At 42.2% G+C, this 25110-nt stretch overlaps 1 protein-coding gene across 4 annotated transcripts in view; it reads left to right on the top strand.

Moving 5' to 3' along the window:
- Positions 1-7544, top strand: part of ZNF536 (zinc finger protein 536) — a 448938-nt gene extending 441394 nt beyond the window's left edge. For 3 of the 4 annotated variants that reach the window (XM_083750421.1, XM_083750419.1, XM_083750420.1), the window contains exon 7: positions 6489-7544. In XM_083750421.1, the coding sequence (XP_083606547.1) occupies positions 6489-6724 (236 nt within the window). In that variant the 3' untranslated portion in view covers positions 6725-7544. The remainder of the gene's footprint in view (positions 1-6488) is intronic. The other variant, XM_083750422.1, reaches the window with a different exon arrangement.
- Positions 7545-25110: the final 17566 nt, after the last annotated feature.

The raw sequence follows: 25110 nt of genomic DNA, 5'->3' as shown, positions 1-25110 counted from the left end.
TATGAGAAGCCATTCTCTTAAAGCAACTTTCAAATGATTATATGTTGGAAGATACACCCCAGCTAGTATATATGTGATCTATGACTTGAAAAGAAGGAGCCCGCAGCCCCCAAATCCTCCCCAACTACCATCTGATAAAAATGGTATAAATTACTTGCCTGCTTATCTAGGCCTGGTTATTTTAAGATCTTGCTGCCCACAACCAGTTTTGAGCAGTAATTAATGGACGGTGTTACCCAAGAGAAATGGGCATTCTGCTTTGCCCCCTAGTTACAAGCAAATTGCAGATGTTGTTATCTTTTGTAAGACTGATCTCCAGAATGGGTTTTTTTTTTGTATGACTGCTGCTGTAAACAACATACCACTTCTTTTGCTCTTACACTTTTTGACCCGCACTGTGTATACATATTTATATATTATTCATACCGGATTAAAAATTGATGTGCTCTTTACTGCTGTTGTACTGCACAGTGACAATACAAATTAACTTATTGTGTACTTAACTTTTCACATGACAGTGATGTGAAATTTTGATGGCCCCCAAAAGTTAGTGATGGAAAAACAAGGCAGCGGAGGGTTGAAACCACTTTCGGGTGCCATTAATGCTTTCCTTGCTTGTTAAACGCAGCTGAATTAATAAGCCCAAACTGTGATATGTTTTGCAGGGATGTGAACATTCAAACCCTTGTGCTGGGAGAATGATACCAAATAGTGAAAGCATTTTGGGGCATAATTAAGTGCTACTTAATTTACACTTATTGGATCCTTCTTTTAAAAAATTGTTTTGAATTAGTGTTAACACTTTAATGAATAAGCGAATCTGCTTGGCAGGTGTCACTGGCATTGCATAGGTAAAGCTAGACTTCAAGTCTTTAATTGCAGGTCCTTAATGATACAATAAAGGATGCGGGTAGTGCTGTGGGTTAAACCACAGAGCCTAGGACTTGCCAATCAGAAGGTCAGCGGTTCGAATCCCTGCAACAGGGTGAGCTACCATTGCTCGGTCCCTCTTCCTGCCAACCTAGCAGTTCGAAAGCACGTCAAAGTGCAAGTAGATAAATAGGTACCGCTCCAGCGGGAAGGTAAACAGAATTTCCGTGTGCTGCTCTGGTTCTCCAGAGGCAGCTTAGTCATGCTGGCCACATGACCCAGAAGCTGTATGCCAGCTCCCTTGGCCAATAAAGCGAGATGAGCGCCGCAACTCCAGAGTCAGTCACGACTGGACCTAATGGTCAGGGGTCCCTTTATCCTTTACCTTTAATGATACAATGCAAGGTCTCCTCAGGAGTAAGTCCCATTAAGTTCAATGGGATGTGACTGCCGGGAAAGTGACTGCATGATTGCAGTTTAAAAAATAACCAAAAATGTTGTAGAGTTCTAGAGCTGTAAGATGCAAGTGAGCTATGCAGCCATAGTGAATTGTGGGAACTGTAGTTTGTTAAGGGTGCTGAGAGTTGTTGGAAGGACTGCCCCCCCCCAATTCTTCTAAAAGACCCACAGTTCCTTGAATGGTTTAAACTATCAATCCCTCTTCCTAGGGAACGCTAGGAATTGTAGCTCTGTGAGGGGAGGAGGGGTCTCCAACAACTCTCAGCACCCTTAACAAATGACCATTCCAAAGATTCTTTGGAGGAAACTATGACTGTTTAATGTGGTATAATACTGCTTTAAATGTATAGTGCAGATGGGCCTCAGATTTAGCAGGAAGAAGCTGGTAGAAGCAACCAATGCTGTGCTGCAGGTCAAAGGGGGTTCACAAACAGGAGACACAACTGTTCTGGAGATCAAGAGGGGGGGATGGACTGGAGCTGCCTAAGTTCCTTGGCTGAGGAAGGGGTGGCTAGGTCAGAACACCAAAAGAAAAGAACCCGTTAGATTACACCATGAAAAACTCTGTCTCGGGATGACCATTTAGGATTAGCATGGGGGTATATGAAGGCGAGGTCTTTTTTGAGTCATGTGGACAACAGCATTCAAACAGGTTCCCACCCATTGTGCTGATAAGACAAGCCCAGAGTGGGGCCAAAGACTGGGAGTATTACAGGTGTGAAGGAGCTTTGAGGAAACCATCGGGTTCAATGTTCAGTAATGTAGTGGTTCTTATTTAAGATTCCTAGTCTTTGAGGCAGTTTTTATGGGGCCCTCTGACTATGATGCCCCATTAAGAAATCTGATGAGACCAATTCCCAATAGTATGTTACTTCAACAAGTTTTAAACCTATTTATACACTCAAAATATAGAAACTACTTGTCGTATTCCATCTCCTAAGTTCTGTTTCAGTGATAGGTGTAGCCAATCTGCTTAATTGTGGGCTGACATATTTATGATAGGCATGCTTGCATTTGAAGAAAGTGTGTATGAAATGCTAAAGTTAGGGAAAACAGCATACCAGGATGCATTATATTAGGGGAAATTGCATGCAGAAATCTGTATATATTGAGGACTCTTTTTTTGTTAAAAAATGCAAATTATTTAGAAAATACGGCAAACATAATTGAAGATTGGAAACAATTATAAATAGGGACTTTGAAATTGACAGATCTGTCAAAGGCTCCAATCTGCAGATGACAGGTAACTGTGCATCAATATTGTTTTCATATTTCCGAACATGGAAAAACTTAACTTAGCCCTTAAAGCGTGCCCAATGTAGAAGTTATGAGTGATGAACAACCAGAATATGCTCCCTTGACTTATTTTTCCTTCACTCTCTGTCTCCCCTACTTGCCCTTCCTTTTAGTTCTTGTTTTTCCATCTGCTCCCTGCTTTGTCCCCTGGTCCGGCACACTGGGGCCTTTATCTCCATGCTCCTAGTATCTCATCCTACTAAGCTTTGAGGTTTCACACTTGCCACCTTGCTCCATATCCTTCCACTTGCCCTGGAATCTGACGGCGAGGGTTTTCCTCAGCAAACTTATCTTTCTTTTCAGCCCACTGAGCCTTCTACTGCTGACAACTTCCCTCAGCAAATAGGATGTTCGTGGACCTCCCATGGCATCACTTCAGCTCAGCCAATGGGTGCCAGAGGTTTCATTGTTGCCGCGATATAATCCCTTAGCACATTACAACATAGATTATATGGGTCTGTGAGGTAATAAGCAGATTAAGCCTTAGACTCCAAAGTGCAATTTCTCCATTAATGGCTTTTGAAAACCCTTCTGCTGAAAATTCCAGCGCTGTACCTACCTCCTGTTTATAATTTTGGTCTCTGCTTTCCCCAGTACTTTTCCTTTGGGTGCGTAAACTGACACTTCACAGTTAGAGTAAACTTTCGCTTCTTCTTCCTTCATCATCATAACTTTTGAGTAGCACTAGATGGAAAAACAGAGCAGGTTTTCAATTGGAAAGGTGGTCAATAATGATTTATTGGCATGTACCTTTTAGAAGAGGGACGCAGGTGGTGCTGTACTGTAAACCACAGAGCCTAGGGCTTGCCGATCAGAAGGTCGGTGGTTCGAAATCCCCATGACGGGGTGAGCTCCTGTTGTTCGGTCCCAGCTCCTGCCAACCTAGCAGTTCGAAAGCATGTCAAACTGCAAGTAGATAAATAGGTACCGCTCCAGTGGGAAGGTAAACAGCATTTCTGTGCGCTGCTCTGGTTCACCAGAAGCAGCTTAGTCATGCTGGCCACTTGACCTGAAAGATGTCTGGGGACAAACGCCGTCTCCCTCAGCCAGTAAAGCAAGATGAGCACCACAACCCCAGAGTCGTCCGCAACTGGACTTAACTGTCAGGGGTCCCTTTACCTTTACCTTTTAGCAGACAGGAGTTTGACTTAATGTGTGCAAATGCTGTGTCACATATTCTCCTCTCAGATGTGAGGAGTAGAATTGTTTTGCACAGATCGGGACAATCCAACACACATTGGTCAGAATCTAGGCATAGTGGCATATTTAACTAGGTTCTACTCAGAGTAGATCCATTTAAATTAATGTACCTGAGTTAGTCATGGCCATTCATGTAAACAGTTCCATTTCGAATAGGACCAACATTGGATACATCCACCGATGGCATTTAAACCTATAGATTTAAATGGAAATAAGCAGAATGCATTATTTGATGGATGGCAGTGAAGAAGTTCCACATGTGCCCATCTGGATCATGTCTAACGAGTGCATAAAGTCCGAATCATTTGGTCAGATCTGCCTCTGCAACATGTCTGCATCCTCTGTGCATGTGTGTAACAGAAAGGGGGGGAATCACACGGGGGGGGGAAGGAGGGGGCTAACATTCTTCATATGTGATTATTAGGTCATGTCTTCCAATAGCCTTAGCTTTTTATGCAGATGGTCAAGCACATTTATTTATTCATTTATTTCAGCAAATTAAAGTAAACTAAGTGCATTTGACCTCAGATGGCCCTGGTCTAAGTTAATTTGAGAGCCAAAGCTCATAAAGTTCCAGTAAGACACATCAACAACTTCCCAGCATAGGTTGAAATGTGATTGTGGCAACATAACCTTCCAAGCCAGATGCAGCATGAAGTCTCAGGCTGGCTCAGAATAATCTGGAACAATTTAGTGTCTGCAAGGCGGGCCACAAACGCAGCCTGAGAAGGGTGAGCCCCACTTGCTTCCTTTAGCTGCACAGAACCTTGTGAGAACAGAACAGAACACAAGAATGGAAGGAGACCCTGCTAGACCAGGTCAATGGCCCATCTATTCCAGACTCTTGTTCTCACAGTGGCCAATCAGACACTGCAATGGGAAGCCCTCAAGTAGGACCCAAACACACAGGAGCCTTCTCCCCTCCTGCGGTTTCCAGCAACTGGCACTCAGAAGCATTGCTGCTTCCAACTGTGGAAATAGAACATAGCCATTGGGTCTAGTAGCCACTGATAGCCCTCTTCTCCATGAATTTGTCCAATGCTCTTTTAAAGCCATCAAGGTTGGTGGCCATCACTGCCTCGTGTGAGGGGGAATTATGTAGTTTAACTATGTGCTACATGAAGAAGTACTATATTTTACCTGTTCTGAGAAGCCTACGGTAGGAATGAACTCCACAGTTGACCCAAGGACTTCTTTCTTAAGCCACCAACATTCAGCTTCAATGGGTGTCCACAAAGTTCTAGTGTTAGGAGAGAGGGAGAAGAACTTTTCTCCATCCACTCTCTCTGTGCTATGCATCATGCTATGCATCAAATGTCTTTCATGTCGCATCTTACTTGCCTTTCGCCTAAACTAAAAAATATTAACTCCACCTCTGTAACATCCCTTCTTGTTTCCATTCTTCTCTAACAATTGAACACCTTAGTGTCCCTCTTCCACTTGAAGAAAAAAGAAAATCAAATTCAAATTAAATGTGTGCCGTGGCATTAAAATTCCATAAAACTAATTTATTGAAATAGGCTGCAAAATGACATTCAATTGTACTTGTCGTTTCAGTATTATTTACAAAGTTACATATTTACAAGATATTGGGGATTGGCTGTTGCTTTTTTTATATTTTAAAAAATCCAATAGTATGCAGCGGCGTGTGGACACTGAACTGAGGGGACTCAGTTGGTCCCCTAAATGTTCCCCTGACACCTCTTTCACAAAGCACAGGAAATTTCTACCCGGCTTAGGGAGGGAGGCGTAATGCTCACGTGCAAGACGTCATGATGTCACAACACCACACGCATAATATCGACCTCCTCATGCCCCTCACAAGGTAGCACCTCTGCCCCTAACTGTTCCACTACAAAAAAATTCATTGCACACCTCTGACAGAATGTATTTTCGACCCCTATATCCCAGCACTGATCCACAGGTGACTTTCCAAGGTGCTAAAGTCATGGCAGGGAATGCTGTGTATCCTGAATCTCAAAAAGTGGGAGAGGCGGCACAATTAGTGTGAAATTTGCCCAGTCTACTTTGAAAATAGCAAAGCCAGAGAGGCCCTGTGTCTGGCCAATTAAGTCCTGTAAATTTCACGTCCTGGGAAACTGAGGCACGGCAGTACCTGTGCGAAGATTGTGGGCTTGCGTACGCACCATACATTTAAACACTCCCTCAACCAAGAATCTTGGGTACCCTTCACAGAACTACAGTGGTACCTCGGGTTACATACGCTTCAAGTTACATATGCTTCAGGTTACAGACTCCGCTAACCCAGAAATAGTGCTTCAAGGTTAAGAACTTTGCTTCAGGATGAGAACAGAAATTGTGCTTCAGCGGTGCGGCAGCAGCAGGAGGCCCCATTAGCTAAAGTGGTGCTTCAGGTTAAGAACAGTTTCAGGTTAAGTACAGACTTCCGGAATGAATTAAGTACTTAACCCGAGGTACCACTATACAGTTCCAGGCACCCTCAACAAACTGGGGGGCAGGCAGAGCTTTAAATGTATAGGGTGTAAGCAGAAAGGGGCTGTATGATTCAGTCCACATATAAGAGAAGGGGAGATTTGTGTTTTTACATTATTCCATTCTGTGAACTGCACTACAGAGGCTGAGTGGTGGGGAACCCCTGCAGGCCTGAGGAAATGCTAACCCAATGTTTGTCTGTTGCACAGGTCACCGGCCTTTCCAGTGCAGATACTGCCCCTACAGTGCCTCTCAGAAGGGAAATCTGAAGACCCACGTCCTTTGTGTCCATCGCATGCCTTTTGACAACAGCCAGTATCCAGACCGCAGGTTCAAGCGCTCCAGAGTTGACGCCGAAGCTTCTGGGAATTCCGAGGAACCTGGAGCTGTCAAACCTGGGAGCTCGACAGAGTTAACGGAGGAGGGCAGCCAGGCCCAGGAGTAATGCCGCAGAACAAATCAATCTGTATATTGCAATATTATTTTACACAGTTTTTTAGATATGCATTTCGGGTAACACAGAGAGTTTGCTTAACTGCCTTCTGAGGAAAACAGATTGTGTGCAAATTCCCAGAAGCGTGCAGAATGTTTAAGACATTAAAGAGACACACACACACACACACACACACACACACACACTAAAAAGAGAAAGAGGGAAAAAACAACAACCAGCCCTTGAAAATGGCTGTTATACTGTTACCTGGCAACAAGTACTTCCAAACAATGTAGGTGGAGATAAATCAAGTGGGTGTTGTTTTTTCTTCTTCTTCCCCAAATGTGTGCAGGTTGCAAGATATCTGTGTTTGTGTGTGTGTGTGTGAAAAATACTGAAATAAAGGGCGCATTTCTAACACTAAAGTGGTTTTTATCCAGAAAGAATGCTCTTACCAGAATATCTATCTATATATCTATATCTGTGATACCATCTTCCTGATTTAATGTTGCCTTGAAGATTGTGGGAGTGGGGAAGTGTGTGTGTGTGTGTGTGTGTGTGGGTGTTTCTGTGTTTTCATTGTTGAAAACACCTTTTTAATATGACACCGACCGCTGCCATTTGCCTAGCGTCGTAATGAGACGTGTTGGTGGAGTGAGGTGGTGCCAGGCTGACTGGAGCTGTCCCTGCTGAGAAAATCAATCCAAGTGGTGCTCCAACTCTGCACTCTCAGAGAAATTTTAGACGACCTGTAAGCTACAGTCAGTGCTGACCTGTATTGAAAAGGATTGTGCTGTTAACATTTTAATTTCTGAAATATATATATATATATAGATATGCAGGTTTTGGTGTCCTCGGGTGTCTTCCCGTGTAAAAGTTGGGGTGTCTAGGCGACGTTTCGACACCCCAACTTTTACACGGGAAGACACCCGAGGACACCAAAACCTGCATTCCTGTACCCGTGAAAATCTACGAAAGCAAATATATAGATATAGATATACATATTATATATAGCGAAAGACACACACACACACACACACACACACACAGACGGCCAAATGAGTCAAGGATTAGAGCAGAAAGGGGGGATCTGCAGGCCAGCAAAACACTGCAGTTAATTGTACAATGTGGTTTTTCGGGGGGACTGTATTTTTCTTCTTTTTTTTTAGATGGACTTGCAGTATTGAGAGAAATGTTGTTTTTCCCCCCTTCCTATTTTGTTCCTTTTTAATGAAGTAGGTTGCTATAGAGAGATTTAGAAATACAATACTGAAGGAGCGTGCTGGATAGAGAAACTAGTTAGCCTTGTCTAGAGATGATACCAGTGCAAAAAAAGGAGAAATAATTATTATTCAATAGAAAGTTGGTTTCTTTTTTTTCCTGCTTTTTTTTAAGAAAGGGGGGGGGGAAGACTTGAATGAAAGATTCCCCAGGCAAGATTAGTTTTCATTTATTAGGGTGCTGTTGTTATTATTCTTTTTTTAAAAAGTGTTGCAGACATTGTGCAGGACAGTGTATTTTGTTTTTTACTGGAGAAATCTCTTTTCAAGCAATTTGACCTAAAATATGAATCCAGACATCCTGCCCCTTGTCTCTAGTGAAAGGGAAAAAAAGATGAAGGACGAAAAATGTGTTAGCTAATATTGCTTTGTTTTTTTGTAAGGAAAAAGCGTGTTCTATATTTTTGCAGATTTTAGCTTTTCTACTAATTGGCCCCTTCCAAATTTAATCCTGTCGTTTCCCACCTAGGAAGCTTTGGAGAGATTATAATGAAAAACATGACTGAGGAAAAGAAAAAGATAAATGTAAGAAAGCCAGTTAATGGCTTCTCCTTACACCCACTTGAGTGGCAAAAGATTTTAGCCTTTTCATGTACTTCCTTTGAGAGAAGCAAAATTGGTGCTGTTTAAGATGATAGAGAAGTATTAACTTCTTCTACAAACAAAATCATTCAGACTTAAAAAAAAAATGTAAGTAAGAAAGAAAAAGTCTCTATATATCCTTGCAGGCTGGGAGCACAGAGTAAAAAACCCCAGGGCCTTAAAAACTTCAGCTCTGCCTACAGCAGTTTACAAAAAACACTAAACTGCAATCAATGTAAATAAAATTCGTAGCGCTACCCTGAGACTGGAAGAAAGGAAAGAGATTCTCAGGCTAATAAGAAATACAGTTTGCATACGCTGTCAGGAAAAAAATTAAAAACGATACCATCCAAGTGAAGTTTCAGTTAAACTGAGGTCGCTGTGTAACTTAGACCCCCGTCTGGCAGAGGGCAAGCTGCTTTTCTCATTTTTGGGGAGATATTTTTTTTTCCTAGTATAGTTCTCACTGCCTTACTTAAATCAAGTTGATAAACTTAATGCAACTGTTTCTCATGATCCTAGGTAAAGGATTGAAATGTAATTGAAGACTTTCTGACTGTAGTAAGCTTTAGGATTTTAACTGCACTACCGTGTTTGGTGACTGTGTTTCGGTCGCTTGCTTTTGTGTGTTTGCGCCGCCTTCCGTATCTTAGCGAGAGAAAAAAGAGGAAAAAAAAAAGATTCCACATTCCATTTTCTTGCACTTTTTTGGAGCTCTTTTCAGTATTCTTTTTGTGTCTTCTGAGCATTTTCAGATACGACAGGCAATAATTCCGTTTGTGACACTGGAAATTCCTCTCCCGTTCTTTGTGATGTGTGTGTTGAATCCATTTGGTCTGGTGCTACTGTCCCTATCTTTTGCCTCTGACATCAGCCCCCCCCCATTTTTTTCCAGAACATTTGTAACTTGGAATACAAACAAGTGACAGGAGCAGTGAAACATTGTCAGTTTCTGAATATCATCATGCTTCTCATATCTAAACATGTCAAGTTTTTTCTCTGTAACTTCTGTAGTCTGTGATATTGGTCAAAATACTGTCTACATTCCTACGCAAAGGAAGAAAAAAAAAATCTGTCTTGGAGAAAATCTGAGATCAATAGAGTAGAGGATTTTGTTGCTATGCTTGTAACAATTAGGAAAAAAAACCTTTGTATTTAAAGTTTATTCTTGGTCATTATTTATTATTATAATACATCAGTTGACAGAACTTTATTCTGGTATAGAAGTATTAAAGGTTGTTTCCCCCCCAGCAAATGACTGTTTTTTCTTTCTGCTGTTAGAATAAAAATGTCTTTGAAATGGTACAGTTTTAACCAGTGTTTTACGCAATAAAACCTTTACCTCTGGGGGCAGAGAGAGAGAGAGAGAGAGAGAGAGAGAGAGAGAGAGAGAGAGAGAGATGTTTTCCTACTTTGCTTATATTTAATAGGAAGTTACAGACATAATTTTGCTTCAGCTTTTGTCAGATTTGAGAAAAAAAATGTCACTGGAGTCACAATTGTTAGTCAGCTACCAGAGTGTTAGGCAGTTAAGCTGAGTGTTTGATCAATCCTCTTAGTATTATGGAACAAATCTATAAACAGTATATACAGATATATATATTATATGTGTATATATATTGTGCTTAATTAAAAGACTGTTGAAATCTGTTTTAGTATGTAGTAATAATTGTTTTCTATAATATTGATTACGTGCTATGGGGCAGGGGGTAAAGTATGTGTATAAAGTCACATTTTTCACATAAAATAAAACATTTGTTTGCATAGGTCCTACATTCAACTTTGGAAAATGGTAACATTTCCTATAAAGGCGCATGCAAAAGACAACACCCTTCTGTTTCAAAGGAATCTCCAGAGCCACCCTGTTCTATCAGATCAGATCTTGACTACCTCCTGTTGAAAGGAGTAATATCCAGTAATTCAGGACTTCCAAATGAAAGGAAATGAAATTGAATGAGCAGAGAAAGATACGAAGAACACACAATGGGAACAATCGCATGGAAAAACGTTTGCTGAGTAGGGCCATTTTACATTACATTTGGGGTGACTGCTTGCTTCAATATACAACAATTTATCTGTAGCATTCATAACCTGCCCTTCATCTGCCAGAGCAGAGATACAAAACATACTTAAAATCCAACCAAACTCAGTATGTGTGCACATGTGTGCTGGCATCCATGTGCAAGGCCTTCTAAGACATGCTGGCTTTTTGTTTTTGTTTTGCTATTGGTATATACAGATATAGTTTATATATACCAGGCATCTGAAATGGTCCAGCTCAGAAGAAGCTGAAGTGTGAGTTGAGCTAATGCTACTCTCTGGCTAAGCCAATTCCTCATTGTTATTTTAGAGTCTGATTCCTGGTGTTAAGTGGTGCAAAATCGCAACATGCTTAAAAGCAAAAAATTAAAATATTCTAACTGGGCATTCCTAAACCCAGGTAGATATTTTGGGTTCAGATCATCTGGCAGAGGATAAGGGATTTAAGTGGGTGCAACCTTTGCTTGCGCCAGGAAGGGAGACTGAGGCTGAGCCAGAGCTCTGCTCCATGTTAAGCAGCTTAGCTGGGCAGATTTGGGCTCAGGATGCTGTATGTACTTAGGGAAGGTGGGGCATTTTCAGAGTATAAGGTCTTCCAGGTGCTTTCCCCGCCTTTTTTTTTTTAGGGCTTAGCAGTACTCTCATTTTCCTACTGATATTGAAATACCTCAATGAGGCCAAACTTAGATTCACAAAATGTTTAGGGGTATGCATACCCCTGCGTCATCTCAGAAAAAAAAGCACGGGTCTTCCTTATGTAAAAGCAGGCCCACAACAACCACGCAGGCAAAGGCTTGTGGTGGTTTAGATAAAAGTTTGCTGGGCATCACTCAAAGCAGTCATTGTGTGAGAATATCCCATTTCTGGCATCAACTCATATCCTGGTTTGGAGTATGCAACTCAGCACGCACACACCCACCCACACACCCACACACACACCAGATGTGTTCCATTATTTCCTCAGAGTTACCAAACCCAAGTTTCAGTGCAGGTACAACTTGGTTCAAAAACCACTCACATGAAGCTGCTTAAAGCAGATACAAATTAATGAATTGACTGCATGTTGAGTCCTAAAGCGCATATCCCCCCTTCCTAAGAATCCTGGGAACTGTAGTTGATTGTTCACATAGCTATAATTCCCAGCACCATTAAAAAAAGTTCCCAGGATTCTTTTTGTAAAAGGGGGGTGCATTTTTAACTGTATTGTGTACACAGCCTGAGAAGCCTTTTTCTAACCCATTTATTTTTGTGAAATTCTGGAAGAGTTCACATTTTATGAGGAGAAATAATTTCTAGGAAATATGGTCTGGTTCCAGCTTTTGCATGCTCATCAAGCTGATGCATGAACCTGTGAGGAATCTGAGCCATCTTGTTGATAACTGCAAAACAAAGCAAAACAGAACTCTAGCAGATTTCCGTGAAAATTTCGTCAGCCACACATTTCCTTGGCTGAAGCCCTGGTTTCTATTTTACTCTTACACAGTGAGAGATGGGAGAGAAAGTTGGTTCTATTTGCATTTAAAGGTGAACCTACCCAGTTTGCCTTTTTTGAAACATTACACAAACTACTGGTAAACACAGTTATCTGGAAAAAAAAATCATTTTTTTCCACATTGTGCAGTGCAGTTCTCCAGACAAGCAATGTGTAGCAAAATGCATGTACCAGGGCAAATCGTGCACAAAATGAGTGAAAATTACAAAAATGATAGGGGAAGTTGCAGTTGAAAATTTACATTGAGAAAATGTGCACTAAGAATGCTGATGAATTTTTAAAAAGATGTTATTTTAATTACAAAACTACATATAAAGCAACATGTAATCTACATTAAAATAAATACAGAAGAGTATACAGAAAACCCAAAAGAGAGCAAAAATGAAAGCAAGGAACCCCTTTTTCCCCGGTTCAGAATGTGAATAAGAGGAGGAGGAAAGCACGGCTTGTAGATAAGGCCTGGATCTCGCTATTAAGTCACACACATCATTAAACAGTAGAAAAAAGGACCCGTGTCTGCTGCTGGGGCTCAGTAAGAAATGGTATCACACCTTATGGAATCACACCTTGCCAAAAGGAGAGAGGGGTGAGAGGTGGGCTAGGTTCTTCTGAATTAGAATCATAGGAGCCAACTTTCAGCTACCCCAATAAAATCTTTGATGAGATCTTTGATGCTTTTACTTGCCTCCCCCAGCTCCAACCCTGAAGAAAGATCAGCACCTGGAGCCAAATGCCAATGAAATTTCATGAGGACTTTTAAAAAAAAGAAAAAGAAAAGAAAAATTCACACACCAATGTTAAAATGCCGAGAACTGAACTAAGGTTGGAAAAATGAGAAACAAAGAGAAATGTCCAGATTCGCCCATCCCAATTCACAGCCTTGCCTGGCTAATTAACTTTGGGTGGGCAATGACCTCACATTTGATAAATGCTGTTATCACTTGAATAATCCAAATGGGTTAAATAGTTGCCACAGAACATCATTGCTAATATCAGGAAATTACCCAACAATGGGATACAGCTTGGAACTATATCCTTATCTGGTATTATTATCTTGTACTGGTATTTATTAAATTTATATACAGCTCTTCATCCAAAGGTTTACAACAACAAAAAATCCATACATAATAGCAAAGACAAAAAGACCAATAACTCACCCTGACACATTTAAAAGGACACAGATTGCTCAATCAGCCCAAGACCTAGTTGAAGAGGGACATTTGCACCTGGTGCCTAAAGATATGTAATGAAAGTGCCAGGCAAGCCTCCCCGAGGAGAGCATTCTACAAAGCCCTGTTGTCATGCTGCCAGTTAAATTTGCCAGTTAGACTTCTCCAGTGTTTCCCCCCCTAAAAAAACCACAACATTTAGGGGTACAGTGGTACCTCAGGTTAAGTAATTAATTCGTTCCGGATGTCCGTACTTAACCTGAAACTGTTCTTAACCTGAAGCACCACTTTAGCTAATGGGGCCTCCTGCTACTGCCGCGCCGGTGGAGAACGATTTCTGTTCTCATCCTGAAGCAAAGTTCTTAACCTGAAGCACTATTTCTGGGTTAGCAGAGTCCGTAACCTGAAGCGTATGTAAACTGAAGCATATGTAACCTGAGGTACCACTGTACTCTCATTCTGTTTGAGACTCAGGAAAGACCGTGACAGGAAATGAGGCTGCCATCGAGGGTAGCAACGGAACTGACGATTCACCGTGTTGTAGAATAAACTTTTAAAAAATAAATAAATAGTTTATTCTCCTGTTAGAATCACAAAATGTTTAGGGGTATGCGTACCCCTGCATCCCCCCCAGAAAAAAGCACTGGACTTCTCCATCAGACTAAAGCAATGCATTAGTTGGGGGAGGAAGGATTAGCCCTTGCTTTATTTTGGCCATTTTTTACTTTGCATATGGTACGGTCCTATTCAGAATATGACAAAGGAAAGATTTACGGGTGAACCTCAGTGGAATATTTTTCACTTCTAACTGGAGGGTCGATACACAGCTTCTTGTGCTGTTTCCCAGAGCCTATGGACATTTTCAAGCTCACGATTTGGCTCACTAACCCAAGTAAGAGGTAAGGCAAGATGGTATGTGTACATATTGATTGAAATCATTGTGAACCATCTCCGCTAGACCCTCCTATGGACAGTAGGAGCCTATGATAAAACTGTCCATTTGGCCTTTGGAAGGAGCTCTGAGCTAGGAGGCCTTCCATCAAGGTTTGTGGCAGCTGGAGCCCATCTTGGCTCTCGGAAGCAGAATATTCACAAATATTATTAAACAGTATTATCTCACAAAAAAACCATTTAGGAAGATTTCAGCTACACCAGCAGTCTTCCTGTACAGATGGTGAATGTCTTGACAAGACATTCTCCACCTATCATTTGAAAGCTGCTCTCAGCTTTAAGATAATGTTTCTTGTTGAAACTTTTATAAGGCCTATAACCCCTCTGTCTAGTGTCACTGGGGAACAGAATTCTTCTCCTATCTGTTTAACATCTGTATTTTAACCACATAGTGGAGAGAGAGAGAGAGAGAGAGAGGGAGGGTGGGAAAATAAAACCCATTACCTTGTGTATTGTTAAGCTGAACAAAATTATTCTTAACTAGAGTGGTTTTGATTTTGGGATCTTTGTACTTGGCACAAAGAAAAGAATCAGAAAAGAGCCTGCTGGGATCAGGCCAATGGCCCATCTAGTCCAGTATCCTGTCGTCACAGTGGCCAACCAGAAGCCTCCAGGGGAAACCCAGAAGCGGACCTGAGCACAAGAGCAACTCTCACATCCTGCAGTTTCCAGCAATTGGTATTCAGAAGCATTGCTCCCTCCAGCTATGGAGACAGAGCATAGCCATCATGGCTAGTGGCCATCATCTGCTTTCTCCTCCAGGAATTTGCCCAATGTGCTTTTAAAGCCACCTAAGTCGGTGGCCATACCTGCTTCCTGTGGGGGAAAGTTTGATGGTTTAACTATGTGCTGTGTGAAGAAGGACTTTCATTTATCTGGCGAATCTGTCAATCTCTGTTCTCTGCATTTCTCATTTCCCCCCCACTGCATTCTTGCTAGAATTTTCCCCTAATATAATGTATTTCTGCATGTTATTCTCACTAAAATATGCATTTACATGCATAATTTACCCCAGTGCATGCATTTTTTTAATTTTGACTAGAGAACTGCGTTGCAAAATTCAGAGAAGTTCAAATTTCAAAGTATTGCCTTTTTTAAAAAAATGCTTCCTGCTTCAAAAGGTGCAAATTAAGAAAACTGAATTGAATTAATTAATTGTGGATAGGTGTGTTGGGACAGAAGTGTAAACCTGTGGTTTTGATTCTAGAATAATATAGGACAGGATTACAATGCCACCAAAATATTTTTGTTGCTCCTCACTTGTTGGTGTTGCTAAAGTCATGTTTAGAAAAGAAAAAAAAAAGGTGTGAGCGAGCCTTGGTGAACAGGGAAATCACAGGAAAAGAGGAGGAAGAAAATTTAAATGATCCCAGAGTGAACTGTTTTGCTGTTAATACAGAAATACAGAGCAAGACACATTTAATGGGCTGTATTTTTTATTATACTATGCTGAATAATTAAGTTTGAGGCTAAGTGTCACATAGATTTATCTTTTAATTAAAAAAGCATGGTTCACGCATATTTGAGTGGTAGTCCAAATAAATGCAATATAGAAATTTATGTTTGTTTATCTAGGTGTTAATTACCTAGAGATTGTTCTGGATTACTTCTTTTTATAAAGTGTCATAGGCTCATGTCAGAAGTAATAAAGCTTAACGGAGGAACCTTATCAATTTGCTAACTATAATGCTAGTGTGACCTGGAAAGAAGAAAAAAAAACTAACCCAGGGGGGAGCAGACTTTGGAAAACGTTCTCTACGTGAGTCCATTCAACATATAATGCCCCCCTTCACTTGCAGAATAATGCTAGCATTTCCATTCTCGTATGTCAAAAGTATTAATATGTCTACTGTGTTTTATTGCTGTCCCTACATGTAATTATTTATACAACACATGGTTATTTATGCCATACACACACACGCACACGCACCATATTGTAAGGTGAAGCTACAAATCGTCATACACGTGGTAGACAGGCAAACGCTTTCGATAAATGAAGTGCCATTTTTGAGCATAGGGCATTGGAGGAACTGCTGTCCTGGCACAGAAACTATCCTTCATTCCACACCAACCTGTAAGCCCACTGCTGGAAGAAACCACAGAATCAACCATAGGAGGTCAGATTCCATGACTGTCAGATATGACGGATTTCAGAGCTGGAAACTCCCCCTTAAGATCTAGCATCAGATTTCTATACAGATATAGACCATTCTCTCTTCTCTCACCCACCAACTACCATGCAAGAAGCCTAGGTGACATGAGTCTACTGGGCCTGAACCTTGATTGAAGGTGCCTTCTGCAACATGTTCTGGATTGTGTGTGGCCTCCTTGTTGGCATCCTGACTACAATTGATCATGAATGCACAATAAATGGATGTCTGGAGGGACTCCAAGTAACTGGCTCCATGCCTTTCCACGTTTTGGAAAGTCAGCTTCTGCAGTGAGGAACCTTTCATACTCATGGATCCAGACATCCATTTATTGTGCATTCATGACAAATGTGTGCACACATGCAAAACATTGAACTCTAATGTCCCAAAGTTGTGTGGGGAGCTTAGAGGAGTAGAGATCTGCTTTCTGAATATGTTGAAGGTGATGGAGCCACAGACATGATGTGGGGGCGGGGTAGTGCAAATGAGCTCACACCTGCTATCCTTTTCACATGGCGGTAACTACTGGCAGATATATCACCAACAATAGAATTTGTGCTACTGCTTTTTAGGTGGAGGTCTTTGCAACAGTGCAGCTCCACCCTCCTCCTCACAGAAGAGCCTGGATTGGCAGCTAGGATTGCTCTGCAAGTCTGGATCCTACCCAACAAGTTCACATCAGCTTTTAGTGTCATGTGTGTTAATACCTGAAACACATTTCTTAGTTTATAAACTTTGTTTATAATAAGAAGTCTTATTTAGGGCAGACACACACACACACACACACACACACACACACAGTGGTAACTCGGTTTACGAAACAGAAGTCCATTCTTAAACTGAAACCGTTCTTAAACTGAGGCACACTTTCCCTAATGAGGCCTTCCGCCGCCAGTGCCCTTCCACCATTCAGATTCCATTCTTAGACCGAGGTTGAGTTCACAAACCAGACACTACTTTAGGTTTTGCAGAGTTCGTAAACCGAATCGTTCGTAAACCGAACTGTTCTTAAACCGAGGTACCACTGTGTGTGGGGGGGGGGGGAGAGAGAGAGAGAGAGAGAGAGAGAGAGACCAATTTGTTATACAAATCTGCTTTTCAGAAACAATTTTGGTGTATTTCGTAATCTGACTCCAAAATGCAACTTCGTCTACCAATCTGCTAAGTGACTTTATAGTTAAAGGAACAGCAAATCTCAACTGAATGGAGAAAGGACATTAAAAGAACTCCAAATTCCCTGCTGTTGACATTCAAAATGCCAATTATATCACTCCTCAACTGTTCTGAATAGAGAAGATCAAGACTTGGCCACTACCATAATGGGGAAATGTTTGGAGTTGGTTACAAACCAGTAATGTCAATAATCATATGCTAAACATATTACAAAAAAATAATTGGTCATCCTTGGGAAATGTTTTGCTGCTTTTTGTGGTTTCCAGTGCATTATTATTATTTTTCTTATGAACAGTAAGAAGAATTAAGAAAGAGCTAGAGGCCACTAAAACAGGTTGGTTTTTGATTTCCATAGATTCACTGGAGAAATAATGTAGGTAGTGTTGCTCCATCAGCATAAACTGTTATACTCTGTGTAATTGGCACAAGAGCCCAATAAAATGTAGAGGAGGGCTCACTCCTTTTTACAGTCACAACAATAAGGGCAAGGCTCAAGGGTGCAGCAGAAGCTTCACTGATACATGACAACTGATCAGTTATTGCAGTAAGAGCACTGCAAGAGCCCTGTGGGATCAGACCAATGGCCCATCAAGTCCAGCATCCTGTTTTCACCTGGGACGACCCAAGAAGTCTACTAACAGGATATGAAAGCAACAGCCCACCTGCCAATTGCTTCCCCCCCCAAAGAACTTCCTGTTTGGAGGCATCCTATCCCTGAAGCTGGCAGCTGTACATGAGCATCAGGAGTGATGGACATTGCAGTATATACACTGCATATCACACAGAAAGAAAGGGGAGGGGAGGACAACAACAACAACAACTCCATCTTTGCCAATCATTTGCACTGCAATCCAGATAGCTGGCCCGAAAAATTTAATTCAGTCCAAAAATACAATTATCTGCATAATTGTATACTACCTTTCATCCCCAAAAGGCCTTCAGAGTGATTTGCAGAAAAATAAAACAATCAAATGCAATCCAGGCAAGGCAAAGCAGAAAAATCATGCTTTCTAACAAACTATAGTTTATACAAGACAAAAAACAAACCCAAAACAGACTATACAATACCGCCTATCTACTTACCAGTAGTCCAACCATGCTCTGACATCTGCAGTCTAAAAGTACTACCAGGTGCTTGTCCTACCTAGAGTAGAGCCATTTAAGTCAATGGGTGTGACTAACGTTGGTTCAGTAATTTCCATGGGTCTTTTCTGAATAGTTGGATACAACCTTATTTTGTTTCTGTCCAACCTAACCCCTATTCTTCTCATGGAATTATTCTCTCTCTCTCTCTCTCTCTCTCTCTCTCTCTCTCTCTCTCTCACACACACACACACACACACACACACCGAGAGAGGGGGGAGAGAGAGAGAGAGAGAGAGAAAGAGAGAGAGAGAGAGAGAGAGAGAGAGAGAGATGGTCAGCCATTCCCACTTACTGCCATTTGGACCTCAAAGATGTGGCTCCATGCCTTAGAACAATCACTGTGGGAAACTGCCAAGCAGGATTGGAGCATGACAGCACCAACCATGGAGGCAAAACATGTTGATAGCCTTCTCCTCCATGAATTTGTCTAATCCTCTTTTCAAGACATCTAGGTTGGTGGCCATCATTGCCTTCTGTGGGAACAAGTTCCATAGTCCTGCATAAAGAAGTCCTTTCTTTTACCTTTCCTGAATCTTTCAACATTCAGTTTCATTCCTTGAACTGGATGCTACCATGGGGGAGTTGGAGAAGCTATACTTTGCCAATTCACCTGTAATCCCCAGCACCACCCCATGCTGATCCAAAGACGATTTGTGTTGGCGTAGGGCGGGATGTGGAGGAGTTGGTGAAACATCCCGCCCATCTCCTGCCCCTTCCATCCAGTTCATGGATTTCAACCCCATGGAACTCTGGCTGCAGCCCATTGTCTTCCATATGCCATCATTTATGGTGTCTCAGTTTAAACAGCAGTTAAATTTCCCAAGATGTTCATACTATATTTCCAACTGGTTTTGCTAGTACGGTCTGGGGGATTTCAGAATTTGTAAAGCTCAGGGTACATCAACACCATTGTTGAATCTGAAGGCTGCAACCCCACCTTCTGAGTAGCTGTACTGGTGGCATCCAAGAGCAGTGAATAAGACCAAGCCAGCAGATTCCTCCCTTGGGCGTGATGGTTCGGATGAAGGGATATGCATCTGCAAGCCACCCGCTGCTTTGAGATGCTTTTTGGGTGAGTAGTCATGGTCTGCAAAATGAAAGGGCTTCAGCTCAGAAGCAGAGCTGCCTAGCATGCAGAAGGTCCCTGCTTTAATCCTTGAGATCTCTGTCTTTGATAGGGCTAGGACAGGCCCCTGCCTGGAACCCTGGATAGCCACTGTGAGCCAGCACAAGTGAAACTGATTCAGGTGGGCAAGTGGTGTATCTCAGGATAAGGAAACTTTCATGTGTTTCAGCCATTTTGCTTAGATGCATAAATTGGAACCTTATTATATAGAAAAACCCACAGGTTAGTTTGCCTTCTCTTTGGGCAGAGGTCAACCCAGATCCAAATACCATCAAGTATCTTAGTCATGTCTTGGTCATGCAACATATATGTCAATATGAACTTAGTGTGGGTATGGAATTGTGTCCACTCACTTCCCTGCATGAAGAGTGTCCCAAGAGAAAGACTAAGGTTGTACAACTTGTACATATCTTCTGACATAAGCCAAAGGTTGGGAGTTGTCACTGTCTCATTGCTGAGCAACAACGTGCAGAGGTCAGTGGAGCGGGAGGCCAGCCAACCAGAAGAGTCTCTGAGGGTACTTGCCTAGAAGCAGAGTTGGCATCCAAAGTCAGGTCCAGTCCTAGGGTTGGGTGAACAGATGGTCAGATGGTCCAGGGATCAGGGAATCCGATGATCATGGGGTCAAACATGAAGATGAGCAGGGAGCAGCACGGTAGGGCCAAGAACTACCAGCATTGTTGCCAGCATCTGACTGCTGCTGGTAGCTCAGAAGGCTGAAACCAGCTGGTTCTCACCAGTGCCTTCTCTGTATCCTTGAAGGCTGAAAGCTGCAGGTGGAGTGACTCTGCCTTCTCCTGCCTTCAGGCTGCTGTTCAGCAGGTGAAGCCGACTCCTGGCCCATGACAGGAGTGATGCCATTGCACACCATTCTGCTACCCTCCATGCACTAAGATCCATGCTTGCCTCTAGGGTGCGTCTAGGTGTTGTGCTGTATCCAGGGTCCTTCGGCTGCTAGAGCAAGGATTCTTGTGCCAGCAGATGTTTCACAAGAGAGGAATCCCGTGCAACAGTTGCACTGGCGGAAACAGTAGATTGTGCAATGAAATTAGCAGCAAACCGATTATCAGTTTTCTTGTGCAACTATGTTCTGCTGGTGCAAAACATTTCAACAACAATTATACCACTAAGTGACTTTAAACTTAGGGCCACCATTTTTTTAGAGAGAGGAAATTTGACTCTTTAGTGATGGAGCCGAGACACAAGGCTGCCATGATGCTCATCTGATCTAACCCTCTTTTTCCTGTAAAGTTCATAGCTCACTGGCAGATCCTTGCAAGTAGAGGGTCCCAAGTTCTATCCCCAATGGCATCTCCAGCAAGGGCTGGAAAACATTCCTGCCTGAAATCCTGGAGAGCTGCTGCCAGTCAATGGAGACAATATTGGGCTAGATGGACCAATGGTCTCACTCGGTAGAAGGCAGCTCCCTCGGTTCCCGTTTCCTACCTTCTTGTAAAACATATGGAGAATCCTGGAGAAGCATCTCATATCTTGAGTGGTGCAGCCAATCAGACAGCATAACATCTTGGGATGGCCTTTGTTTCCAGTCAACATAAGTAGAAGACATAGACTAATCTTTGCATGTGAGGCCAAATGATTGATTTGTGTTTGCATCCATAACAAATGGGCCAACTATGAATGCAGCAACCCAAACTCCCAGCCAATAATTTATGACGCGCTTGCGTCCCATTGTAACTTCCTCTCTCCTTCAAATACATAATCAGTAGTAGGCACTGCTTTATTTAACATCTTTATTAATGATCTGAAGGATGGGGAAAACTGTACATTAATTACATTCGCAGATGATGGTAAATTAGGAGGTGTTGCAAGTGCCGCTGAGGACAGAATAATAGCACAAAGGACTCAAAGAGGTTAGAAAAATGGGCAGGAATTAAGAATAAAAAGCCACTAAGGTAAACATGATTAAATATGAACTCAGAGGGGAATTTAGCCCACAGACAGCAGAATGACAAGGAGGAGAAATGATGGTATTAAAAAGAAAACACAGTAGGCCAAGGCAATGCTGCAACAGTTGATGAAAAGTATCACTGCTGTCCAGTGACACCACTGGTCACTGGATCCAGTAATATGCTGCTGGGTACTAGAGGAGTAAATAGAATACTTCTGGATACTAGTGCAGTGGAACACTCCAATACTCTTCAGTGAATCAGGTTAGAGTATTCTGTGCACCACAAAACAGGTAAGAACCAGTTAAAGAAGAACCTAAAAAGTGACTATTAGAGTGAAAAACAATTTCATATGAGGTACAAGGAGGACTCTTCATTTACTCTCTCTCTCTCTCTCTCTCTCTCTCTGTGTGTGTGTGTGTGTGTTGAGTAAGAGTTTTCAATGACTGTGGTTAGATTAGAAATGGTAGGGCAATGGAGTGACTGAAGGTTGCTGGGGAGAGGATGAAACAGTCATGATGACATATATGCCTATTTAGTGTCTGTCCTAATGGAAAGCTCTGGCAGACTCTCTGGACTCTGTCCTGGAATGCAGTACTGAATGAAGTCTGATCCATCTAGCTCAGCATTGTCCACAGTGATTGGCAATAGCTCTTCAGGATTTCAGGCGGGAGTCTTCTCTGAGTCCTACCTGGGGATGCCATTGGGCATTGAAATTGGGACCTTATGTATGCACAGATGTTCTTGACCACTGCGCCATGGCCCCTCCATGTGGCCATGTGTGAGGAGGACTTGAATGCATGAAACTACTGCAAAGCGCACTTTTATGCTTGCATCTGTTTCACACTGATGTGGCGAGAGCCTGAAGGCAAAATGAGCATCTTCACTGCTAAGTAGATTTGTGAGCAGGTGTTCTGCTACACTTTAAAGGAGGTGTGAAAGAAGTGGCCCTCAATTCGATGAAGTCCAGTTTGTGCAGCAACCTATGCAAATTCGAACCCTTAACCCAGATGTCATTCTGAATCATTCACTGTTCCACATTTTGTGGGGTTTACTCTCTCAGCTCTGTTAAATCACAGTCTGTGAAAACACTGATGTGATCAGCATGAATCCTGGCATCTGTAACAGTGTGTGGGACAGATTCAGAGCAATGATCTGCAGCCCCTCCTGTACTCATTTCCCCCCTTTGGCCAGCATTACTTATTTATTTATTTTAAGAGAGACTTACTCTTCAAAAATCCAATTTTACAAGCGGTTAGACTTTAGTGTGGACGGTTGCTTTTCGGTAATTTGGAGATGGAAAAATTAATGGCTGGGATATTTAATTTTCAGACATAGCTACTGCATCTTTAAAGTATCTCTTTTTATATAATATTTTTATTGTCAATAATATTGCTTGAAGACTGCAAGGCTATTCCTCTTGCAGGCGGATATTTATTTCTAAAGAGACTGCGACGGTGTCTCTACCGTTTTCTGTGGACACGTAGTAAGTCACGGATAATAGTCCAGGCAAGTTGGAGAGAGACTTTTAATTTTGTTTATTCCTTATTTATCAGTGTTATGGTTATATCCATTGCTCTTATCCTCCAAGGAGCTCAAGGTGGCATTCATGGGTCTCCTTCCCCCCCATGTTATCCTTACAGCAACCCTGTGAGGTAGGCTGCACTGAGAGGCAGTGACTGGTCACAGCGAGTTTCATGGCCGATTTTAACCCCGGTCTCCCAGGTCCTAGCCCACCACTTTATTCCATGTTCTGGAAAAAAGATGTAGACGTGAATAAGTTTGTGGAGGGGAATAATCCAGACCATAGGTCTGGAAATTTATGGGACTCATGTTAACATTCCTGTGCGCCACCTCTAAGAATAACAGACGGAATAGATGGGCCATTGGCCATTGACCTGATGCAGCAGGGTCTCCTTAGATAGCATTTCCAGGCATGGTGGAGATGGGAAGCCTTTGCGCTTCTGTCAGTTAAGACCTGACTTATCTCTTCTCTGCGGCTGCTCATTTTTCTGCTGCTCACTTTTTGTACATAAGTCAAAATGCACCTCTCTCTGCATGTAGGAAGCTGTTAATAATGAATGAGTTCATTCTGGCATCTTCATTTGGATTGTCTCTCCTCTCAATTCTTTCTATATGGAATAAGTAGGCTTATCAAGTGGATATGCTTTAAGGCTAATGAGCCAGTGTCTACCATCTGAGAAGGCAGATAGGCACAGTCTCTCCACTGGCCTCCACTGATGTCTTTATTAATAGAAACCAAGATCCCTTCCTGAGATGCAAATTCATTAATGTTATTCCAAACTGAGATTCAGACTTTGACTCCCAAATTAAGTCTGGTATGGTAATGCCTAGACCATGGGCATTGAATACGAGTTGATGCATGGAGTGCAATACTATGCATGTTTACTCAGAAATAAACCCAACTGTGTCTAGTGAGTCTTAATTCTGGGTAAGCATGGATAGGATAGTATTCATATACAAAGCCTCAAATGTATGGAGAAATCCATGGAAGATGAAGCTTTCAATGGCTGCTAGACATGATGGCACAATATTGCCTCCAAGCTTTAGAGACAATGAGTAATAGTCCCCTTAAAATTGATGGCAATGACTTAACATGGGCCTAATCTTCCAAAGGGTCTAATCTGAGCAGAATCTAGTTGGATACCCCCCCCATTTATTTGTTTATCTCACCAGATTTATATACCGCTTGACTGTAAGAAAACCTCACAGGTATACACAGAAAGAATAAAAAATAGTTAAGAACAGAAATAGTTAAAACATTATTTTTTAAAAACAACAACAACGATAAGCTAAAAACCTGATTGAAAAATATAAGCCAACATTCCACATGTCTGAATAGGCTTTGCCTAAACAGAAGTTTTTAAAGCAGGCTTTGGAAAGAGCATGGTAAAGGTGCCTGCCGGATGTCAACAGGGAAGGAGTTCCAAAGTGGGTGGGTTACCACACTAAACAATGGGACAGCAAACTAAGGTCTGCAGGCCAGATCAGGCCCAATTGCCTTCTGGATCTGGCCCATGGATGGTCTGGGAATCGCTGCGTGGATCGCCAGCACACGCGTTCTTTTCCTCTCCCTCACACGATGGCGGCGGTGGTGGTGGCACGTCCTTCCTCTCTCCTCCTGGCTTCTCTGTGCCCTGCCTAGATGAGGAAGGAGGCTGGGCTTTGTTGGTGCCAGCAGCAGCAGTACTCAAGTGGCCGCCATTTTAAGCAGCCCCTCTCCGGAGCCCTTTTGCGTGCCACTCATCGTCCCGCCACCGCCAGCCCCTGCCACTCGCAAGACATAGGTAAGCAGCCACCAGGGCTCGTGGTGCTCTTGCATCCCCCCCCCAAAAAAATAGTCCAGCCCCCACAAGGTCTG

This window comes from Podarcis gaigeae, assembly GCF_964106915.1.
Source record: "Podarcis gaigeae genome assembly, chromosome: 8".
Lineage (NCBI taxonomy): Eukaryota > Metazoa > Chordata > Lepidosauria > Squamata > Lacertidae > Podarcis > Podarcis gaigeae.
The sequence above is the reverse complement of the archived record's forward strand: the minus strand, read 5'-3'. Positions and strand labels throughout refer to the sequence as shown.